Genomic DNA, 24,084 nt, shown 5'->3' on the forward strand with positions numbered 1-24,084 from the left:
TGATCTTTGGTTACGCTAAATGAAAGTTCAGTGTTGCCATGTCTGGGTTTTTGGAGATTTTAATGTTATGGAAAGATAAACGTTTGTTAATGAAGAGAACCCTCATTATGCATCAAATAAATGTTCAATGAATATGTAGCATCTGAGACATATCAGACAAGTAATTACTTTACCAAAGCAATACACAGCAACCCTCAACCAAAAAGTGTTATAGGCTACTTGCTATCTTCAACACCTCAAGTCAAGCTGCAGGTAACTGTGGCAAGATCAAGATGAGGGTTTATGGCCTTAACATAATTTGAATTAGCCTCCAATCTTTTAGAAACAGACCAAAGAAAGACAGAGACACACACACAGACTTCCTATAAAATAAAATTCTATTAATTATAGACTGACGTGTATGAATTAACCAGCACATTTGCAGAACAGTATTTGTGTCACTATTGTTTTGGTACAATGCCCTTGGTATTTTATGCTGTTAATGTCTTTGTCATTGGCCAGATCAACCTCTAGTAGGTGTGGCCTCTGTAAAAGTTAAATGCTACTATTCTGTTTCAAACAGTTGAGACTAGAGACTCTGAAGAGATAGACAAGAACAACACAGGAAGGAGAGTTGTGTACTGGCCCGTGACCATGAGGATGCCATGTGCTCCAGCCAGACCTTCTTCCATCAAGTCAAGAAGAGCTTAGGTGAAGTCATTCCTTACTCAGCCAAGAAGAACTTCATCACCATTTAATGAATCATCAAGACTTCCATCCAAGACTGTATTGAATGCTCACAGAATGAGAAATATGCAAGTATACACTTTACCTAAATAGAGGTTTATATTAAGTTTATAAGCCCCTTTGAAATAGGTGTGATGGTTTTTCAGATTTGTGCTTGTTCATTCATTCCTCTGCTTCATTTTGGTGTCATTCATTCATGCATTTTCATATATCTTTTACCCTTTTTCAATGTACACTTGATTGTGTTTGTTTGTTTTTCCTCGTTGTTTGTCACCTTAGCTTTAGTTAAGTCACTTTAATGATTTCGCTTTTTCTGCTAGATGAGACGATTTCATGATGTAACGATTTTGATGTCATATGAGACTGAGAATAGTCGTAACATTTTTTACATTTCTCTTTACAAGGGTGTAGATTTGCCTTAGATATTGGTGGGGACCTAATTTGACACCACCCAACCCCCCTCCCCCCTATTGTACATTTTTAATGTAACTTCACATTTAAAATGTAAAGTTAAAGGAATGTCTAACAAAAAAATTGTTTAATAAAGACCTCCGTTTACTGAGGGCTTTGTGCATAATCACTTACCACCGCATCTGAACACATTTTTGCAAGTATAATATTGCCATTTATGCACTTTAAGCTGAAAGATGACTTTGCATGTCCATGTCCATGTTCTTTTCCTTCTCTGAGCGTGCAAACAGAACACATGTTCTATTTTGCACAAAAAAAAAAAATTAATAAATAAATAAATTAAATACAATTAGTAATCAAAACAGCATTAAATCAAGCATGTCTTTATGGTGCAAATGTAAATTTACATAATTTTACTTAGAGAAGGAATGAATGCAGACTTCTGGAAAAGAGGAGTTATATGACACAATAACCATTTTATCTCGATTGTTGTTTTTTTTTGTAATCGTCATGGAGGCCAAATTCAAAACAAATTTTTATTAATTGCACATCCATGGTTACTATTACGGTGGACTTGTAGCGAACTTGACTTCAAGTGACTGACACTTTTCTGTCACATTTTCATAATCTGTGGATATTGGTGGGGACATGTCCCCCCGGCCATGCTAATTCTACACCCTTGTCTCTCTATATCTTTGAGATCTTTTAAGCCAGCATGTTAAATGGCATTAATGTTTTCTTTGCAGCACAAACAGAAAATGCAGTTTAGTTCCAAACAGGAGAACACTGAACACAATCTACTTTGGCTTTGAGGTTCGTCTATTTCAAGAGCTATAGAAATAACGAAATTAAATCATATAAATATAAATATCATTTTCAGTTTGCTTGGTGTTGGTGGTAACATTTTATTTATGTTACTAACTAAGAGTTTTGTTGTTACAACTAACCTGGAGTACAGTAGCCGTTAACCTGCTCATCTTACAGCCAGCAGCTGAAATATGTTCACCAACTACATGCATTAAAAATTCTTGGCCAGACTTAAAAGTTAGTCTGGCCACTAGTTCTCTGAGACTCAGATGGGCTGTTTCATTTTTCATCTTTCTTGACGAAAACTTGTGATACATAGTTTCATTGGTAGTTATCATCATTACAGAGATGACATGGTGGCTCAGTGGTTAGCACTGTCGCTTCACAGCAAGAAGAACATTGCTGGTTCAGGTCCCAGCTGGGTCAGTTGGCATTTCTGTGTGGAGTTTGCATGTTCTCCACGTGGGTTTCCATGGGGTGCTCTGGTTTCTTCCACATTCCAAAAACATGCGCTAAAGGTGAATTGAATAAACTTAATTGGCCGTAGTGTATGTGTGTGAATGAATGTGTATGTGTGTTTCCCAGTACTGGGTTGCAGCTGGAAGGGCATCTGCTGTGTAAAACATATGCTGGATAAGTTAGCAGTTGATTCCACTGTGGCGACCCCTGATGAATAAAGGGACTAATCCGAAGAAAAATGAATGAATGAGTTTCATTTTATCTCCCTTGCAGGCTATTGAGAATGATTGAACTGTCTGTGTCTCTGTACTGGACTGAGATCCAGTCTTTTATCCTGTTAATGTTTCACTAGATGCAGTGGAAACTCAGCTACTTTGTTGATCTGTTATTGTATCTTTCCGTATAGTGAACTGAGAGCCAGACAGGGTATGTCTGTCCAAAAGCACATTTATCCAATTCTTGTGCTGTGATTGGCTATTGACATCAAAGATATATGTGAAATTATATTTGTAGAATAGCCTACACAATGCTCCTGCATAAAGTATTCCTTAGGTCTTTAACTATTCTTGATAAAATAATAAGGCAAACACTTGATGTGTTGGCAGTCATGCGCCATTGCAACTGAGACAATGCATCCTCATAAAAGGTCAGTAGTGGGTAAATTAAGGAGCACATGGGTTGATTTCCTTAAGAAGAACATTGTGCTCACATAATTATGTCTCTAAAACCCTCTCCTAAATGGTATTAAGCATCGTGATGTGCATCAAGGTCTACAGTCAAATTTATTTTGGTTTATATTTTCAACTTTCTTAAAAATTAAGTTAATAACTGTTAATCCATCTTAACGTCTCTGAAAATGTATTTTCAAGCATGCCATGTGCAGTAGGTATAAAAATGTGTGTCACTTTTCAAAGTTATAAACAAATGCAAACTCTGTGAACATCTGACCATAATTTCTGAGTTCACACTTACAGATGTTTAAAGAATAAAGCGTATTTGGCGTCCTGTCTAGGGAGAGGGCTCTGAGCTCGGGAAAGACACCCCAACTCGTGTTATTCCGCTTATCAGGAAAGAAAGAGACGTTGGGGTTCGAGAAGTGTCCCCCCCCCCCCCCCCCCCCCCCCCCCCCCCCCCCCCTTGGGAGATAATGTTTAAAATGTGAGGTGTCAGTGTGGAGCGATGCTCAAGTCATGAGAAAATACAGGTAGGCCAACTTTTGGTATTTATAGGGGTTTGGTCTAATGCTGATAGGATAATAGAATGATTATCAATGATGTATTAGAATTGCTGAAACACGCATGCTCCTTCTGAAATTTGTTTATAAAACAACACTATATACATACATGCTTATGGGAAAACCAAACCCAAATAACCCTGGCTAATTGAATAATAATTGATTTTCAAGTGATTTGGCAATAAAGATTTTTTTACAATGTAAAATTAAATGACACTACAATAAACAAGCAAACTCGACACCTTTCAAATGTGTTTATTAATTAGGACCAAAAAAGCTCTCGATATATAAACCCAGTCACCCAATCCAATCATATACTATTCAATCTCTTCAAACATTTACAGAAGATATAAAACAAAAACTGAATAAATAAGACTGCTGCTGCTCATCTGTGGAACAGCTTTATACATGCCTCTGTCTGAGACATTAGTCCTCCTCTCGAGTATCTTGAGTTCCAGAGAAGACATTTCAAATATGTCATGACAGTGTTCAATGAGGCTGTGTGGCACATATACACTCCTCCGTTACAGGAGAAACTTCAGTCTTAAAGACTTGACCTTCCAAGCAGCACCAGCCTGCTGTTACGGGCCAACAGTTCTTTAAATTTTCTGAAAAGAAGTCACAGTCCTTCATTTAAAGACTTGGCGTCTTTAACTTTTCCCAAGTGTCTTGAAGTTTATAACATTTGTAAAAGATGCAATCAGTAACATTTACAAAGGTTCACATACCAAGTTTGGATTAAAAAAATAAAATAAAATAACATACATAGTGTGCTTGCAATACTTTGAGTGTCCTGCAAGTTTCCATCCATGCTCAAAAAGCAGCATGTAATACTGGTAGACACCTGACCCACTGTCAATAATTTAAACCTTTACTAACCATCACAACATTTGCGCTTTTCCTTGTAGAGCAGGTTTTTACTCATTATTTGTAGTGTTAGGTTCATTTGGTAGCCTCTCATACCCAGTAATTGAAAAGACAAGCAGAAATGACAAAACAATGACAGGAAGCATCAACAGAGCCAAAAAGCATCTGTTGTGCCTTTTACAGAAAGACAAACATATTCTTTTTTTTTCTGAAAAAGCAGACAATTACGTAACAAAAATATTGTAATCCTAAGTCTCAAAAAGACTAATGATTTGTTTAAAAAAACAAAAACATGAGATTTACCAATAGACCTGCTGTAAAAAAAGCAGCAGATAGGTCACACAAGACTACACACAGGGACGAGTCATTTCCCATATAGTTCTATTTCAAGATGCTGATAAAGATGTTAAGCACACATGTAAGAACGGTGATTGCCTACAGCAGCGTTGAGCAGTTTTCTCAGTAGAAAAGGCTGCTTCTCCAAATTCAGGAGGCACCTATGAAGACAATCGCAAAATATTTAACAAACACGACATTAAAATAATCTTAAGTGGTTTAATTCACCCCAAAATAGAACATTCTCTCATTAATAACTCAAATGCCCCGAGACCTTCATTCATCTTCAGAACAAAATTTAAAGTTTGAAATAGAGCTAGCTAAAATGAGAATCATGATTTTTTTATTTTTTATTTATTTTCTTATTTGCTTAAAATTAAGGTCATGATTTCCTCACGATTCTGTAGATGTAAAATAAAGGTTATTATGAGTAGGCTATAGACCAATTACCAACCTACGTCACACATGACGTCACCCGGGTCCCCGGTTGCAAAAAAAAACACAGGCTGCAATAGTAAAGATGTCGTGTTGTGAGGTAGGATGCCAAATTCGAAATACAAAACTTAACTTTTACCGTACACCACACTGCTTTAGTGCTAACTGCAGACGACTTTGGCTAAAAGGGAGCTGAATGAAGTGACGACCTTATCATAAATGCTGGAATCGGCAGTTCTCATGTTATATCAGGTAAGCTCACGCTATGCTGAATCATACACATTACTCGTTTTTGATTGCAGAAATGATTTCAGCAAAAACAGTTCCATATGGTTAATTAAACTGCGGACCCTGAATGCTCAAAATGAAACGTGAAAGTTTAAGTTATTAAGGTAAACTTGGTTTTATATTCACACATTCATTCAGTGACAACTTGTGACACACTCCCTATATTGTTTACCACGGCACTTTGAATATTTGGTCTGAAATAACCTGCAAGTGTGACTTGAAAACAACATTAACACTGTTTATTTGACTGTAAACAATGTTGTACTTTGATAGTCATTGGCTACTAATATGATTTCGCTATTTAGAGTTGGCAAATAATATTTTTATGAAATTATATTATTAAGGAGAAAGTCTGAATGTGCAAATATAAAACCAACGTTACCGTTATGTGCAAGTTCACATACCCTGCCGTACAGGTGTAGATCGCTGTCAGAATGCAGTCGTTTTTCTTGTTGGTGATTAATTACCTAGGCCTTGTATAACGTTACACTACATACTGTTGAATCTGGTAATCATGGAACATTATTTCTTGCACATGACCACACAGAACAACATTGTTGGCATCCAAAGACTTGTAGACCTTTAACTTCTCTCTTGTAAAATCACTTGGAGCTTCAATGAGATTGTATATTTGAGGAGGGTGGGAGGGTGCTATTGAAAATGGACCTGTCAGATGAACGCCGCTCATTTTAACGTTAATTTTGCCGAATCACTGTGCTTAATGACTGGGTGACGAGCTGTTATAATATGCTGAAAGCATTATGTAAATAATATATATAATGTGTAATCAATATATCTTATTTCTAAGACAACAACAAACTCTGTACGGCATCGGATGTCACTCCCTCGCTGTAAATGCTAGCGCTCCCGGTTTCTTTCTGCCACCTCCCTGCGCGCGCATCCTGAATGTTTACAAACATGGTAATTGGTCTATTATTTTTGTTCTTTCTCAAACATATGGTAAAACAATAATAATATTAGGCCTATGCGTAGGTCTAATGTTGGTTACAATGCTAAATTTTGTATAGAATGGTGGACTTTAAATGAACAGACTTTTAATTTGTCCCGGTTGCTAATTCACAGTAAAGTGATGACATAATTCATAATTCTAAAGTTTAATTATTATGTTTGAGACATATGCTTGCAATCTGTCATTGACAACATTATTAGACACATTTTTTCACTGGTAAAATAAAACATTTGTCATTATCAGATTCCATTTTGTATTATATTTAACATTATATAGGTTTGAGTATTTATACTGACTCAGTAATCATTTATTCTGATACACAACACTCTGGGTTCGCTATTAAAAAAAACATATCAAATGTTTGTCATAATCATAACTCTAAATTGTGATATGATCATTTAAATGAGGTGTGTGCTTTCGATTTCACTTTTACTGCTGAGTGTGCTTACATCATGATCACCGTCACTCTGAGGAAAAAAAAAACATACATGCAAATCAAACTTCCCGCGCTGCTCTCAAACAATCACTCTGAGCAACAAACTGAACATTATTTACAACATTATTAGCTGTTATTCACAGTTTATGCAGGTTTTGTTCACTAAGGTAGATATCATTGGCAGGCATGCGCACATCCTCTCGCCACTGGCTTGCATGGTTCGGGACTTGTGGAGCTGCGAATCGATGGATTTGTTTTTCAGTGTTTGGACTTTCAGCAGTGAAAAATAAACCACACTGAACTGAACTAAACTAAACTGAACTTAAACTTTGAAAACTGGACTGACACAGTTCAAATTTACTAAACTTCTATGTTAAGCTGCTTTGATCAACATTGTAAAAGTGCTATAGAAATAAACATTAATTGAATTGAATAGTAAACAAACACTGCGTCAGCTCACGTGTGATTTTGCAGCTGCGAATACATCATTAAGACAGAAATGACATTTTTGGGTCAATTATTATACCTTTTAAAATACAGTATGTGGCACTTTTAACACCTGAGCAACGTATTTAAAACAATGTGAGGACTTGTGCGATTGCCTTTATGCTCCTGACCTTGAAAATATGACTGGCTGATTCATAGAAAGGCTGAACTAAGATTGTGTGTCGGGTCGAATCAAGATCGCAATCTTTTTTCGGTTAATCATGCAGCCCTAGTTTGAAGTCCAGAAAAGGAACCAAAATCAGTCAAAATATTTCATGCGACTTTAGTGGTTCCACTATATTCGCATGAAAATATGTAAATGCTTTTGTGCGTTAAAAAACAATTGTTCACTAATGTCTTACATATCAGATCAGAGACTGTGTTTACTACAGGCAATATAATGCACTGCAGTGCCTGTAATAAGCGTGCACACTGACGACCTGACGAGGAAGAACGCAAAGTAATTTTAACAGTTTTCTTGAAGCTTCATTTGAAAGTTGACAATATTTTGGGCTCTTTTTCTGGACTTTGAACATATCAGGACTGCTGCGGTCTATGGAGGACGATGGAGATGATTGAATAAATAATTAACAGAATTTCCTTTTTTGGGGTGAACCAACCCTTTTAAATATATCAAGAATAAAATGATACTTACTTTCATCATCTGAATCGAAACCAAAGAGCGATGTGCATTTGTCCTTGTGTGTTTGCAGCTCTTCCTCACTGTCAAATGACTGAAAACATCGAGAGCAACGCTGCCTGGTAGGCGGTTTCTCTGGAATTGACACAGTGCCTGGCAACTTTAAGCCCACCTGGGGTTCCTTCCAGCGTTTTGGCATGCTAGTGTAAGACTCATCAAGATAAGACGAGGGAAGAGGTCGAATGAATTGTTTATTTGCGTGTTTTCCTGAAGCCGGTGCTTCCTGCACTTTACTGACTGGATCTGAAGGTTTCAGAGGAACAACTTTATCAGTCTCATCATGCCCATTAACAAGGCTGTGGTTCTTGCTACTGTAGTTTACAGAACCTTTATTGAGGACTAAAGGTTTTTCATCATCATCTTGTTTTCCAGATGAAGAGCCTTTCAAATTGGTTGTAGTGAGCTGACTGACTGAAGACTTTGCTGCTGCCTCCATACCATCTACTAGTCTTGCATGAACTAATGGTTCAGATTCTTTACACGGGATTGACTTTGTTTCCAAATTTGTATTTTCTTCATAATGCATTTTTTCATGCTTATACAGGAGCATCATACTCTGAAGCTGCATAGAGCAGCCCGGAAAGCAGCACATTGCTTTCAATGGAAGATGGACTAACATGTGTTCACCAAGCTCCATGCGTGTTCGGAACCTCTGCTTGCAGCCATAATGGTAGCACGGAAACTTCAATTCGCCTCTGTGGCTTATCACATGATCAAAAAAATGCTGAGGGTTACATATCTTCCTGCAACAGTAAAGACATTTTTCCTTTCCAAAGTCATAAAAGAACACAAGCGCCTTTTTGTCACTAAGATGGTGAGAGAGCACATGTGAAAGGACAAGTATTGACTTTGCACTAAATGTGCAAATCTCCACAGGGCATTTGACTTGTGTGGATGCTCCAGTTCTTTTTCCCTGGAATGGTGTGGAAGGCGGTTTTGACTTTTTCTGAGTGCCATTTTTATTCTCTACTGCATTTACTTCCTTCTGTACTGTATTACTGTCTTTGGGTTGCTGATTTTCAGAACTGCCTTCTGAACTGCTTACTTTCCTTCTTTTTACAGCTTCTCCATCTTCTTTTTGCTCTTCAGGAGCAATCTTCTTTTCCAGCACAGTTTTCAGCATTTCAATTGTTCTTTTTGATTTTGATTTGATCTTGTCTTTTGTGACACCCGCATTTTCAGATTGAGATTTAACAATGTCCTTCTGACTTTCTTTGTGTCTTTGAATTTCTGTGCCTCCTCGACTTTCTGCGCATTCTACATTCTCAGATTTTTCTATGCTTTCACAGGGTACTGATGTCTGAGCTTTTTCATCTGAGAGATTTGTCTCAGGCACACTCTTAACTTTCCTTTTCTTTCTGATCACTCCATTTACCCTAGGAGCGGAGTTCCCCTTGCTCTCCAAGTGGTTGTCCTTTGGAGTTGGTGCTTGTATAGTCTTCGCTCTTTTCCATTCTAGTCTCATTCTGAAAAGCTTTTTGTTCTCATCTCTAGATTGAGGTCTCTTAACTAAAACCCTCTTTAAATGCCTTTTCTTCATCTTACAAACCTTCTCCTTTGGTTCTTTCATTGTCTTTCCAGGATCTGAATTTTTAACTAACCTTGTCCGCAGTCTTACTTGATCTGAACTTTGCCCATCCTTGTGCATATCTGCGATGTTCAAAGTACAGTTTAACCTCATTTTAATGTTTCTAAACTTATTCCGAATGGCAGGACTGATACGTTTAACCCGTTTCTTTTGAACACGCTGCGAGCTGGTCTCAGCTGCTTTCTTAGGAATGTTTTTATTTAAAAGTCCATTTGACTGTTTCAGCTGCTGAATGTGGACTTTAAAATGGACTGATGGGCTGCGCCCATGAGCGTAGCGTTTGTGACAAAACATGCATTTTTTTTCGATCCGATGATGCCACAGTGCATGCCGTAGAATGTGTAGGAATTTAATTTCTTTATTGCAAAAGCTGCAGTTGACTAAAAGCTGGCAACTTGTGTCACTTTGGGGGATACGGTTGGCAACAGGATCATCAACAGCAGCATTCATTTCCGTTGTCTCCTTGGTTCTTGGTGATACCACTGACATGTCTGTACTCTCAGGCACAATTTCAGATGAAGCATAAGTGTTAGCCACTGTATCACCAGTGAGCATTGCCACTTCAGTGAGAACTGGAGGAGCATCCTCCGGATGACTGGTCATGTTTTCTGGTGTACCATCAGACAGAGATATTGTGGCAGTTGTAGTGAGACTTGTCCCTTCTGCAGAAATAGTGTCAGATGTGGTGAGAATTGACACTTCAGGTTCAATGTCAACATTAGTGCTTTCTGGAGGACTAATAGGACTGTAAGGACCATATAATGGAAATTGCATGTCTGTATCTTGAGGGCTTGAGAACCCACTAACTTTTGGATCTTCTATAGATTCTTTAACTGGCTCTTGAAAGGCTTCAACAGAAGTCGTTGGTTCCGCAGTTACAGCTGGGATTGGTGTAGACTTAATTTCGACAGACTGTTTAACATGTTCGACAACTTCAGGGCTCTCTGCAGGTTCACACAGTTGCTCAGTAGCCACGCTTTCTTCTTTGGATTCATTATGGTTCAGCTTAGCATCTTGCTCTCTGGGTAAACTGTTGAATGATATTTTTTCTAATTCAACAGGTCTTGAATATGTGTGGAATTTTCGAACCATAGAAGGGCCCTGCTCTCGGAACACAAACTCATCCTTCACCCTTAAGTCTTTTTTGCTACATGGAGGAGATTCTGCAGACAGTAACTCGAGAAGAGACAGAGCACTGTGAGGCCATCTTAAATTCTCTAGAGATGAGGTTTTGTCAGTACTATTTTCTGTCATGTGAGGAGACTCTGCAGAAACCTGTGTGGCCTGAACATTAGGAGCGATGTCAACTTCATTATCAGGGTAGGAAAATACCACTGTGATTTCACTGACTGGTGGCTCAACTAAAATCTCCTTCAAAATATGTGACTCCTTTGGTTTCCTTCCGGGCTTCTTGACTAGACGTGGTTCACTGTTCTCTGAATGGCCAGCTAACTGGTCTAAAAGCCATTGTGGCTTTCTTCCTTTTCGTTTCAGTGTGTTCATCTCTGCCTGCCGAGAACGTCTCTGATGCCTGCTATTAAGTTTCCTCCCATGATCCTTTTCCAAATCCAATTGCCTAAATGAACGTCGAACTGGACAGGCATCTGAATTTTTTACAAGCCGTGTCCCTGGCTTTCTTCCTCGCTTTTTGCTTGGAGTTTTGGAGGATGCATCTTCTGTAGATAATTTAACCCACATTTTCATTGATGTTGTTTCTTGGTCAATATGACTGGTAAGATTTTCTGCTCTACTGACAGTCCTGTCTGTGTCGTTTGAATGACACTGACAACATCCTTTTACACAGTAGCTCGGCATCCACTTGTCCTTTTGCATGATTTCACATAAGGCTGCTTTGCCAACCTTATCACTCATAAGCTTCAAACAGTTTGTCTCAATGTTGAGAATACTCCAGAACTCAGGGTCAAAATACAGGTCTTTTTTAAGGATCTGGAGAACCTCAAAACGCACACTGTTACTCACAAGACCAGTGTCTACATGGTACTGTTGATCAGGGTGGGTATACAAGAGGAACACATTCTTGTACGATTCAACAGTTCTCTCTAGAAAGAAAATGAGCAGTGCACAAGCCCTACAGACCTCAAGATCATTAGGGAGCAAGTATGCAATAGTTTTGTAGAGGAGCATCTTAGTGACTGGATCATTTTGAAGGCCAGTCTGCAAGGCTCGAGCACACAGCTCCACACAAAACTCCCGGCCATCTTTTCCAAACTGTAAAAAAAATGAAAGGGAGAAAAATTATTTTAAATAGTTCAATATAAATTATAAAATGACAATTGCATAAACACGGTCATACCATAAATGTTGTCATACTATACACATGGCTTGCTTGTAATAAAAATCGTACCTCTGCCAAAACCACCTTCATGAATGGGAAAATTGCTTTTATGTTGGTGGCTGAAAGAATCATTACTTTGCATTCCTCTAGAAAGCCCTGCTTAGAGATGTTCAGCCTCATGTAGAGTCTGCTCCATATGAAGACCAAATCCCTAAAGGAAAAAAAAAATCAATATAAAGAGAGTACATGTACTGAATGCAACTTCCTTAGTAAATGTTCAAAGACCTTGTGAGACTCACCAAAGGTAGTACATGTCTCCTATCTGGAGCTTTTGAGATAGGAAGCTTTTACTCAGCATCAAAACAGTCTCATCTTTCTCCTCATTCTCCATCATGCAGAGTATCTCAACAGCATCCTTCCCATCAATGTCTGCCATCTTTACAGATGAAAAAAAATCAGACATATTCCAACATGTTTCATATACATCTATGATGATTTAAAACATCAACCAGCACTATATTCCTACACATAGTCTACTAAAAATGGCCTCGAGATGAACACCTGCGAAGTAGTGGTACCACTGACATTTTATTCCACAGATGGTGGCACCATCAGCATCTGGTTTAGTTGCACTGGGGTATTTATTAATACCATGTTTTGTCAATTGAAAATGCTGACTGTAATCAGATTTCTTTTCCACCAGCTGTCCAAAAGAAGTCTAATAAGTCCATCCATAATCATCCATAATAACAAGTGGCTCACATGGCTTGTGGGGTTGAATAAAGATTGCCCTTAGTGCATCCATTCCCTTTTATAAGAAATATATACACACACATAAAAATTTTATAAACATTTTTGTGCAACCTCTGGCGAGTGCAGTCAGTGGACTGCAATTGTAGAGCTGGCATAGGTCAAGATAACTGAATTTGACTGAAAGAAGTAAGTCACATACAACTAGACTGACTGTCCATGTGCAATGACTCCCAAGATTGCTGCCATTACAAATCATTGAAACCAATAAGGCCCAATCCCAATTCTACCTCTCAGCCCTTTTCCTTACCTCAAACCCTCATTTTGCACGCTCACATGAAGGGGTAGGAGTGTCCCAATTCTCTTTAGCTTGAAGGCGTAGGGCTAAGAAGAAAGGCTAAATACCCCTCCAAATGAAGATTTTTCAGGACTACACTCGAAACCAAGGGGTAACAAAATTTCCCATAATACACCATCTACAACAGCATCATGGCTGCACACGGAAGTCATTTACCATCATGCTTAAAAAAAACAAAAAACAATAAAATACAAACCACTAAATTTCAATACCGATAATCTATAATATGAACTCCTGTATAGCAGTCCCGCAACATTCTGTCACTCGATGACACTCGAATACCCAGTCAGAAAAGTCTAGTGGCTGGGAATGACCTTTTTACAGTATCTGGTATAATGTTAATGCCATTTTTGTTTGTTTAGATGAATATGGCCAGGATCTAAATGCACAGTACAGTTACGAGCTTATTGCCACATTATTTATCTATTACAAAAATAGAAATGGTATTGGGCATAAGTCTGTTATTTAAACCATATCTATGCCTTGCTAGTTATGAATTAAGTTATCTTGTATTATATATAGGGTATACTGCGGGAAGATAACGTCATCCAGAGGGAGCAAGTAAAAAAAAAAATGGAAAATATAATATTTAACAAAAACTCATATAAAGCATAAGGAATGGGGAATGTTTTGGTGCTCTGCATGAATGCAAGCATCAATTACAGACAAAATAGACATTAAATCTGTTTAAGATCAAGTGATTTGTAACTTATCAGCTAAATAATTTCTCACTTACCTCCTTGTTCAAGCACTGATGAAGAGCCGCTTTCCAAAGACAGATGAGGTAGGCTTGCTTGAAATACAGGTCCCTTCCAACAACAGAATGCTGGATGCATCTCCTTGTCAGTGCCAACGCCTCAGGAAGCCTTTCACATGCCACTAGGTAACGCAACCGCAGCTCAAAGAAAATGGATACTTCAGAGCTTAGATATTTGTCCACTGTAAACATGAGAAAATGAGATGGTTGTAATCAAGCACATTAACAGTGTAGGAAATTCAATGCAAAGCTTACTTGATCACAGTTTAACAAAAGCATGACTGACCAGCTTCTTGGGGTAACTCTGAATCCTTGAGAATGGCCTCAAGTACAGGACTTGCCCAAGGTCCTCCATCTTTAATGATATGTCTAACCTGCAGAAGGTAAACATTTTGGTGGCTTACCAGGCTCGCATAGCAGACCTAAATAAAAAATAAAAAGGAAGGTTAGAAGGAATATTGTCATCATTTATGTTGTTTATTTTATTTATTTAATTAAATCATATACTGTATATCGAGTGAAAACTTTAAACACTGACAGTCCAGTAAACAGATCTCTATTTTTTCCCCGTAACAATAATGGATGTAGTTACCTGGAATGAGTCTAGAATGTCTTTTAAAGGATGCTCGATGAATTCATCTTTTCCAAAGAACAACAGCAGTTCAAATATACTCCTGCAAACAAACAAACACACAACAGAAAAAGAGATTGTTGAATAAACAAAATAAACAAAGTTTATTTAGACCTCAACAGTATGTTTTAGATTAGGATGGAGAGATTTTCATTAGTTATTTCTGTTTTTTTCTTCTGGCTGATAAAGTGTATTTTTTTACATTCTGTAAAATGGCAGTAAATTGGAATAAAAGATAAAATGACCTGACAGTGTTCCAGGAGTGCAGACAGGATTACGGGCTCATGACAACTGTATGTATGTGTGTATATATATATATACATACATATATATATATATATATATATATATATATTTTAGTGGTGTCGCAAAATACATGGTCATAATTTATAAGTGCAATTTTACACACCATTAATGAGATGCAGACAACAGCATTATGAGAAAGTTGGAATCTTGAAAGTATAATTTTTACATTCTGCATTTTTATCCAGCAATATTTTTGTGTGAGGCTGGTCAACATTCAGTGTTGAAAAGTGCTTTACATTTCATCAATATTTATTTTCTATTTTTTACATTCTTAAACAAATATTTCCCCTAAATAATATAAATGAGTATATTTGCAACTATATACTTTAAATAATAAATAGTCCTTTCAATGTGGTCATTGTAAATAAACTATTAATTGCCTGAATTTACAGAAAAAAAATACTACACTAGTATTCTACTATAAGTACTATTAAAAAGTACTGGATGATATGACAATCTCATATCACAATAAACTCATCTCATGTCCTGATAATGATATCACGATACGAGATGACATATATGAGATTGTCACATCCTGCCTTAATGTTTAACATTGACCACATATTTATATATCATTAAATACACTTTACACTTAATTATTTGCCGACAATTACATGTGAAGACCTTTGTTACATGTAAAGCCTAACGTTAAGTTCACCCAAAAACTTTATAATTATTTGCCCACCCTCAAACCATAACAAACCCGTAAGAATGTACATGTTGTGTGGAACCCAAAGGATATCTTAAGAAATGTCATTGTTTAAGTCTATACCAGGGCTAAAAATGAATGGGGGCCTGACATCAAGAACAGCAAAAATGCCCTATAAATACAAGTTGTAATAAATAAAACTGTAATAATAAAAATAATCTATTATAAAAATCTATTAAAGCTATTGTAATTACAACAAAATATCTGATGAATAAAAGTGTACATTTGGGGCATTACATTTAGACTTGTGCATGTTGCATCAGGTTAGATTTATTTATTCTTTGCATTGTGGAGCACCATAACCAGGATTTTTTTTCCTTCAGCAGTCATTTGGCTACTAGATTTTTTTAGTTACCAACCATTGCAAATTAATGACAAAATTATATGGTATATGCTTCATATGAAAGTCCAGCTACACTAAAAATTACATACATGCATGCATAAAACACATAAATGTTTAAACATTTATTCAGTTTCACCATGCAAGGAGAGTTCGAAATTTTCCTTCTTGCAATTAATTAGAATGCCATTTATTTACCTGTCAGAGGAGTGGGCTGTCTTCTATCTGTGGATCATTACATATTGCTGTTTCTTGAGTCTACCAGCACTCAAATTGTTCAAACTACTTATTTAAAATCAGCTGAAACACAATTCTTGAGATTTAGTTGGGACAACTTAATTGTTTTAGGTTCAATCAACTTATATTTGTTAAAAAAAAAGAAAAAGTTTGCCTAATTCTTTCATGTTGTCCCAACACAAATCAATTGGAACCCAGCATTTTTTACAGTGGGTGTTAATTCTGTTAGCAAAACAATTCAAACATAAAACTTGTTGTGTGCACTTAAGTGCCTGATGTTATTGTTTTGCAATTTAAAAGTACTACACATTTCAATATGTTCATAGAAAAAGCCTTTTGTACAATGCACTGATGTTATTATGCAATTTAAAAATACTACATAAACATGTGTTTGAGATTAGAAAAAGCATATGGGCATCTCATAGTTCACTGATGTTCTTATGTAGTTTCAAAATGCAACATGAGCATGCTTAAAAGTTGGAGAAATGTCAACATATGCAAAAAAGAATATACAAAGTTTAACAGTTGAGGTTTATTGGTCTGTCATACAGTACTCTGACCATCGCTCCAGTGCTACAAAACACATGAAATATGCAGATAACTCTTAAATAAGAAAAATACAATGTGAAAAAAATGAATGGGACTTTTAGTTGACTAAAACTAGACTAAATCTGCAATGAAGACTAAAATATGAATAAAACCAAATGGCATTTTAGTCAAAAGTTAATTTATTAAACTTTTTTGTTTTATATAGTAAACTTATTTTGCTTTATTATTGTTTTATTTAGTTAATAATGTCTTTTCTATTTGGCTACCAAAATCTGCAGCGTGCCAGGGATTTAAAAATTTTGCGAGCACTGCTTTGATATAAAAGACAACACAGATCGCCTACAATTAATGCATTAATTGCAATGCATTAATGCAATTAAGGCTGTGTGGTATGAAGGCATATATAGTTACAGCGGAATGAAGTGTGTACCGTAAAATGCTTTTATTCCATGCCTGTCACAAAATGTAAATAAGTGGACGTGTCCAACTCGTGCATCACGTGTTAGGCTGCAAAAGATGCTCCATTTTCAACAGAAAGTGATCACTTTTCGATATTTATTCAAGAATTGTAATTGTTTATATGTTTTAGTTTTATCTGTTTATTTTCATATTTAATACTTATTTTACTTTTACTTGTATATCAAGTAAGATGTATTTTATGTCTGTAAAAATATGTTACTTGAGAAATTATTATAATAATCTGTACACATAAAATCATGAAATGTGACATGCAGTGAAATTGGTTGTTCATTTAAAGTCTTATTATGTTTACTATATTTATAAGGTTAAATATAAAATACAAAATAATCAAATAAGAACCCATTATCCCATATCCATTATTCCAATGAACATTCACAGCAAGTATGTTTACATGAACACCAATACTCTGATTTTAATAAGCTTAAGACAATACCCTGATTAAGAGCCCACCATGTAAACAGCAATGTTTGATAAATCCGACTAAAGGAAATCAAACAGAAACTAAACAGAAATCAAATTAGACGTTGAGTATTCCTATTTTAGTCGCATTATTGAGGCGCAGTACAAAAATCAAAACCATCATCAACAAATCATCAAACTTTAACCGTTTTGTAGTACTTTTCACTGCATTTTGTGACAGGATGCACACATGGCAGTTGTCAGGTGTTTGACGACAAACAAAGGAGAATGGCTACAAGCAAGAGAGAACATTTTTGGTGCGAGCGGGATGTGATTACTATGCAGAGAATTCTGAAAGAAATGAACATTATGAAGTGCCTTGACTTTGTCGCAGGGGCATGAATGAAAAGTTGGTGAAATGGAAGAGGTGACCTATTGATTAAGAATTTGTTTCGTCATCATCTGTTTCCACATATAGTGTGAAAAATTAACTGCAGTTGAACTTGTCGAAAAATTATAAACAAAACCATGATGAACACAAACTTTTGCTGCATAAAACACAGAGAAAACTAGCGTCAAATGGTAACGTAATGACATTAATCGAACTCTACTATAACATGCAAAACAAGAACATAAAAGGAACATTCAAAAAACAACTCATGTTTACACTAATCATATTATTGTCTTATTCTGATTAAGGCAAATAATTAGATTACTAATGTCCATGTAAACACAGTGTCACAAAATTGTGTTGTTTTAACTACAGTTCTTGCCTTGTGGTCAGAAAAAAAACATTTCATCCTGTGAGATATAGACTAATAAGTGAATCTTATAGTGCTGTTTTCAAGAGTTTGCATGTGTGGCACAACCACAGTGTGACAAAGCAACCCACACAAATAAATCTAAATTACAAACAATAAAAAACGCAAAGCGGGCCTTTCATTTACAGCAATAACCAGGCAATATTTTGATCCCAAACTTTTAATTAGCAAAATTTATCGATCCACCACCTGGGTGATATCTCAAACAATGTGGTTCACACAGACATAACTAGATAGTTAGTTTTTCCCACAATGCATTAAACTTCGGCAGTTCTGTATCAAGTTGCATTATTGTTTGGGAAATGCACGCCTATTCGGTTATCACCATTCTTCAAAATACCTACTTTTAATTCTCATTTCAAGGTTTAGAACAACACACATGTAGGAAAATGATGACAAATGTACCAACTGAGTCAAGCTTTCAGCAACTTCAAATAAGATTGAGAAGCAAAAGCAGAAGCGCATACTCACAGGGCCAGACTACTCAGCGTATATCGAACATGCTCACACTCAGGAGGGAATGATGCTACACCCTGGACAAAAGAGCACAGGGCACTCCGCAACACCTGGAGCTGGGGAAGAGGCACTTGCCATCGTCCAGTATGCTCCACCACCAACTAAATGGGGAAAAAGAGAACGAGAAGGGAAATAATAAAGAAAAAGAACAGTTAATGAAGATATTCCTGTCACTATGTGCTCTTAAAAACACAACGCATTACTGTCAAGGGATGTTATGGCGTTTGTTTATGATCACGTAAATCATTAGCATTTAACGACACGACTTGGTGATAGAAGTTAGAAAACATCCATTAAACTTCGGTTAACAGGCATGGAAAGTTTATATTTCGAGAATAGGAGATAGATTGACTTAACTGCCAACCATTCCAACGGAAGTGAAAAGCTGCTTAGCAACTTTTAAATACAAATCAGGCGATTTAAAACCAGCCTCTGCAGACACTAGCTAATGTGATTTTAACAACTGCTAACAGTGACAGCATCGAGTAATTGTATGAATTAACACTCCACCATCCTAAATACTGATTTCCCAGACTGAGTTTGTGTTTTTTCTAATTCATAAGCTCGCTGGTAAATAAATTCTTGATTAAGTGTGCAGGAGCTGATCTTTCGCAGCCTGCTTGTTTTGGAATGCAACTTAGGAATGCTAACCGTTAGCCATTTAGCAGGCTAATAATGCTAATTTTAACAAACTGACAACCCCCGCTTCAGAAATAGTGATCAGAGATGAACCATCACCCTACTGAGATGAACTTCTACATTTTTCTGAAGACACATGTAGAAATGAAGGTAAAAATACGACAATATTTGGGCTTAACGGTGTCTGTATACTGGGGGAGGGGAATCTGCTGACATGCTGCTAACACTGGTTAGCACATATCTGTTTGCTTTTCATAAAGAGCGTGCAAACGCCTTCGTCCAGCCTGTCATCTTACCTCACAAAACCGTTCACAGTACGTCTTACTCTGGAGCCCACGTTCGTCGCTTGCACTACTCTTCAACAAAGTCTCCAGTTCTTTCTTAAACCTGTCTAACTCCAATTCACTCTCTTCTTCCGCCATACTGCTTGTCTAAACCAGCGCGTACAACAGAGACCACGAATGTTACCGTAAGGGTAAGGGCCGCCCATTAGAACACCCTGATTGGTGGAATACCCCGTCAGTTGTGAACTGAGCGTGAAGGGTTTCTTTTGTGATTGGACGAGGACTCCACCAGTCAAATTTTCGTCCAAACGTAGCCTCACCCTGAACAGTTGATTGGTTAGACAGCAACGGCAATATTTTCTGTCTCGTAATGAACACGCCCACAACAAACAAGTCGTCAATTCACTTTAATGGTCCGCTAAATTAACAAAGTTTTCCAAACATTCGTATTTCCATCTTTTAGTCTTGATACCACTAGCTCTTTTAAATATTCTGTAAAAGCATAAACTATTCAAACTGGGTGTTGTTGAATATAACATGTAACCTGGTAATAATCAGCAACCAATGAGAACAAACCAGCGATTAATGCAATTTATGACCAGCCAATCACCGATATAGATTCATTTTAAAGGAGGAGAGAAGCTACACGCTAGTGAAGCAAAAAGTATTTAAAGGCTCGCACGAAAGTGTTTGTCAGTGTGACTAGTTCCTTAAGGAATTTATTTTTTTATTTTGCATATAATTTTGTTTTAATGTGTCTTTGGTTTTAGTGCTTTGTTTACTTTGAGGGAAATTAATTGCAAGCTCATCTGTAGTACACAGGTAAGTCTTAATGGACAATTCTAAGGTTGACAAACGATGGTTAAAGTTATTTTAACGTTAGCCTATATAAAAAAAAGCACTATATGATTGTCCCCCTCAACACAAACAGAAAGCTAAGAAGATTCAGATATGTTAATGGGTTTTAGACTAAAAAATAAATATTTCCCTGCTGAAAAAACCCAACTTAAGTCTAAGCTGGTTTTAGCTGGTAGACCAGCCTGATTTTTAGAGGGGTTTTGCTCATTTCCAGACTGAAAATGGCAAGCTAATACCAGCTTGGTTTAAGCTGGACATAGCTGGTTTTAGCTGGTGATCTCCTAGCCTAACCACCTCTGACCAGGCTGGAAACCAGCCTGGTTGACCAGCTAAAACCAGCCAACCATCATAGGCTGGTTTATGCTGTTTAGGTTTTTTTTTTTTTTTTTTTTTTTTTCAATATTAGGGATTATTATTATTTAGCCTTTAATCTCTAGATTTATAGTCTCTAGGACTGAATTTCAATATCCAAAGCTTTATGCACTTTCTCAAACTCCCTTCCAAAAGACTTCAGTTCAGACTCTCATAACTGTGTTTTAAAGCCTTTTTTTTTTTTTTTTTTTTTTTTTTTCTCCCTCTCTCTCCAAAAACTGCATGTAGTCAACCACCAGTGCATGCATTGTAAAAGCCCTAGTCTGTTCCCCACAGCCTCGTTTAAATGTGTGAAATTCTGTAGCTTTGCTGCCCACTCTGTCTTAATATCTACATCAGGGTTGTCCAGAATTGAGTACGGTCCTGTTTGGCTTCAAATAAAATCCTTCAGGCTCCTTTTGAAACCAAGGAAGTGTTGCAAAACTTAGCCATCCAAGAAGAATTTTGGACACCCAGTCTATAGTGTAGTAAATCTAAATGCTCACAAAAAAAAATCAAACCAAATCCCCTTGCATTTAGTATGCTTTTTTTTTTTTTTTTTTTTTTTTTTTTTTTTTTTTTTTTTTTTTTTTTTTTTTAATAATATCTTTTGAGTAGTAGTATAAATAGACACTGAAATTTGGTTATTTCAGACTGCGTTTCATAACATTGTTTGCAAAATAAGTGGAGTGTGCCAAAGCTGATCTCTTGCAGTCTGCTCTTTTAGAAGGCAATTTAGGAACGCTAACTGTTAGCCACTTAACAGGCAAGAAAATGAGAACATGTGCTCCCAAATTATTTCAAATCAGTGGACTTTGCCGAAAATGTGCTTGCTGACTTCGCTAAGTTTCTAAACTCTGTGTGAGGGAACTCCTTGGCCACAGCCCTGCAGAATTTAGCTTCAACCCAAAGCCACCTAATCAAGTGTTTACATTCTTAATCAAGCTAGATCACTGGGGAGAAACAAACTGGGGAACAAAAATTGACTACTTTTTAAAATTAAGGCAACAAATGTTTGTTTGGAGTTGACTCCACTTTCAACCCAATTACTGCACTTGTCCCTTAAGTTGAGAACTCCATTGTCATGAAGTTTGTTGCCCTTTTTTTTTTTTTTTTTTTTAATTTTTTTCTCTTCCCCTTTACCCTCTCCAGTTTCTTTCCTTCTGTTCATTGGCTTTTCACTCTTTGCAGACATGTCTACTGGCTTGCAGCTCCTTGGAACAACACTAGGCATTCTTGGCTGGCTGGGCATAATTATATCATGTGCAATTCCTCTATGGCGTGTGACGGCCTTCATTGGAAACAACATCGTGACTGCCCAGACGATGTGGGAAGGGCTGTGGATGAGCTGTGTGGTGCAGAGTACAGGCCAAATGCAGTGTAAAGTGTATGACTCCATGCTGGCTCTTGCCCAAGATCTACAGGCATCTCGTGCTATCCTTGTCATTGCTGCTCTTATTGGTTTAATTGCCATGTTTGCAAGTTTTGCAGGTGGTAAATGTACTAACTGCTTGGCGGATAACTTGGCGAAAGCTCGAGTTGCTACAACGGGAGGCGTTGCCTTCATAATTGCAGGGGTCTTGGCTTTGGTGCCACCTAGCTGGACTGCCAATACGATCGTCAGAGACTTTTACAATCCTCTAGTAGCTGAAGCACAGAAGAGGGAGTTTGGAGCTGCCATCTTCATCTGCTGGGGGGCAGCAGTGCTCCTGGTGATTGGTGGAGGTCTCCTCTGCAGCTCTTGCCCAAAAGGAAGAACATCCAGCAGGGGTCGGTATACACCAGCTTCTCAAAATGGAAGAGAGCGCTCCGAGTATGTGTGACTGCAGGATGTCTGTTTGAAGAAACTGGATTTAAGTTTTTATCTATTTAAATGTCTGTCTGATCCCCTAAAGCAGGGATGAAGTGATCAATTGAGCTAATAAAATGTTTTAACCAACAGAGGGCAGTGCTTCATGACTTAATTTTTACACCCGTTTGTATATGTACCCTTCGCAAACCAAGGAGGGAAATCTGCTGCTGAAGTATGTTGAGCTAATAAAATAATTCTGGGATATTCTACCAGAAATGTACACTTTCAAAAATGTGACACTGCCTGAACGTTTAAGCTTGTCTTCAAATAATACAAAATTAAAGGATCGAATGCGTTTGGTCATTGTCAAATGTCATCGTGATTGAAAGAGTACTGAAAAATAATACTTTAAAAGTACCATTACTTTCCTGAAAATGTAGTACAATTAGAGCAAAAAGTAGATCTTTCAAAAGTACTTGAGTAGTGAGTATTGCGCTGTGAGAGAACTGAGGCATTTACATACAATTTGTGGATGTGTAAACGTAACATTTCGTAGTGCATTAAGTTATTGCCCAGCAGGTTCACAATGTTATAAAATGTTAGTTTAGATTTAGGTCGTGGTGTCTGGTGAAAAATTCATATCCAATAATGACGTCAGATGATGTTGTGTTGGAAAGTGACCAAAATCCAGCGTCAAGTCAACATCTTAAGCCAATGTCATACTGAACTCAAATACTAATATTTATGTCAGGTACGGCAACCAAAATCCAACATTTGATAGACCTAATAGGGAATATGTCCACACGAAGTCATGCTGTAACCTTTTATTAGATAATGCTGATTTTTTTAGGTTGGACATTGGTCACTGAAGTTTTGATGTCAACCCGATTTTTCATTTCCAAACAAAATGCAACTTCCCCATGGCGTTGGGGTACAATGTCAATCTGATGTCCTGTGCCTGGTGGGCATTTAAGGCCATTTTTGTCAACATACAGTAAACGGCCATCTCATCAGTAACGTGTAACTGAACTGTCTCTGGGTCAATGTGTAAAGATTTTGGACATCATTTTGCACACTTTTAATGCATCCAAACTGTTTGCTTTTTATTATAAACCACTTGTGTATTGAGGTAGTTCATCATGATGCAATTTATCTTCTGTGTGCGGTTTGATTGGGCCTTAATCATGAGATTTTTTTTTTCTAATCCCCATAGACAAGAAAATAAAGCAGTGACTGGAGGTTGAAGAAAAGTAGTGGAGTAAAAGTAC

At 37.1% G+C, this 24,084-nt stretch overlaps 2 protein-coding genes across 2 annotated transcripts; one reads left to right on the forward strand and one right to left on the reverse strand.

The window, feature by feature from the left end:
• Positions 1 to 3,872: 3,872 nt before the first annotated feature.
• znf654 (zinc finger protein 654) lies at positions 3,873 to 19,966 on the reverse strand. Its single transcript, XM_056458188.1, has 9 exons — positions 19,828 to 19,966; positions 18,848 to 18,993; positions 14,497 to 14,578; positions 14,191 to 14,326; positions 13,884 to 14,086; positions 12,339 to 12,475; positions 12,109 to 12,250; positions 8,111 to 11,972; positions 3,873 to 5,001 (listed from the first exon to the last, which is right to left on the reverse strand). Exons 1-9 carry the CDS (start codon positions 19,951 to 19,953, stop codon positions 4,991 to 4,993), a joined length of 4,845 nt encoding a protein of 1,614 aa, XP_056314163.1. The 5' UTR covers positions 19,954 to 19,966; the 3' UTR covers positions 3,873 to 4,990.
• A 557-nt stretch (positions 19,967 to 20,523) lies between these two features.
• cldng (claudin g) lies at positions 20,524 to 22,967 on the forward strand. Its single transcript, XM_056458200.1, has 2 exons — positions 20,524 to 20,637; positions 22,216 to 22,967. The coding sequence occupies exon 2, from the start codon at positions 22,218 to 22,220 to the stop codon at positions 22,845 to 22,847; it is 630 nt and encodes a 209-aa protein (XP_056314175.1). The 5' UTR covers positions 20,524 to 20,637; positions 22,216 to 22,217; the 3' UTR covers positions 22,848 to 22,967.
• Positions 22,968 to 24,084: the final 1,117 nt, after the last annotated feature.

The sequence above is a fragment of the Danio aesculapii genome, chromosome 1, assembly GCF_903798145.1.
Source record: "Danio aesculapii chromosome 1, fDanAes4.1, whole genome shotgun sequence".
In the NCBI taxonomy this organism is placed as follows: Eukaryota; Metazoa; Chordata; class Actinopteri; order Cypriniformes; family Danionidae; genus Danio; species Danio aesculapii.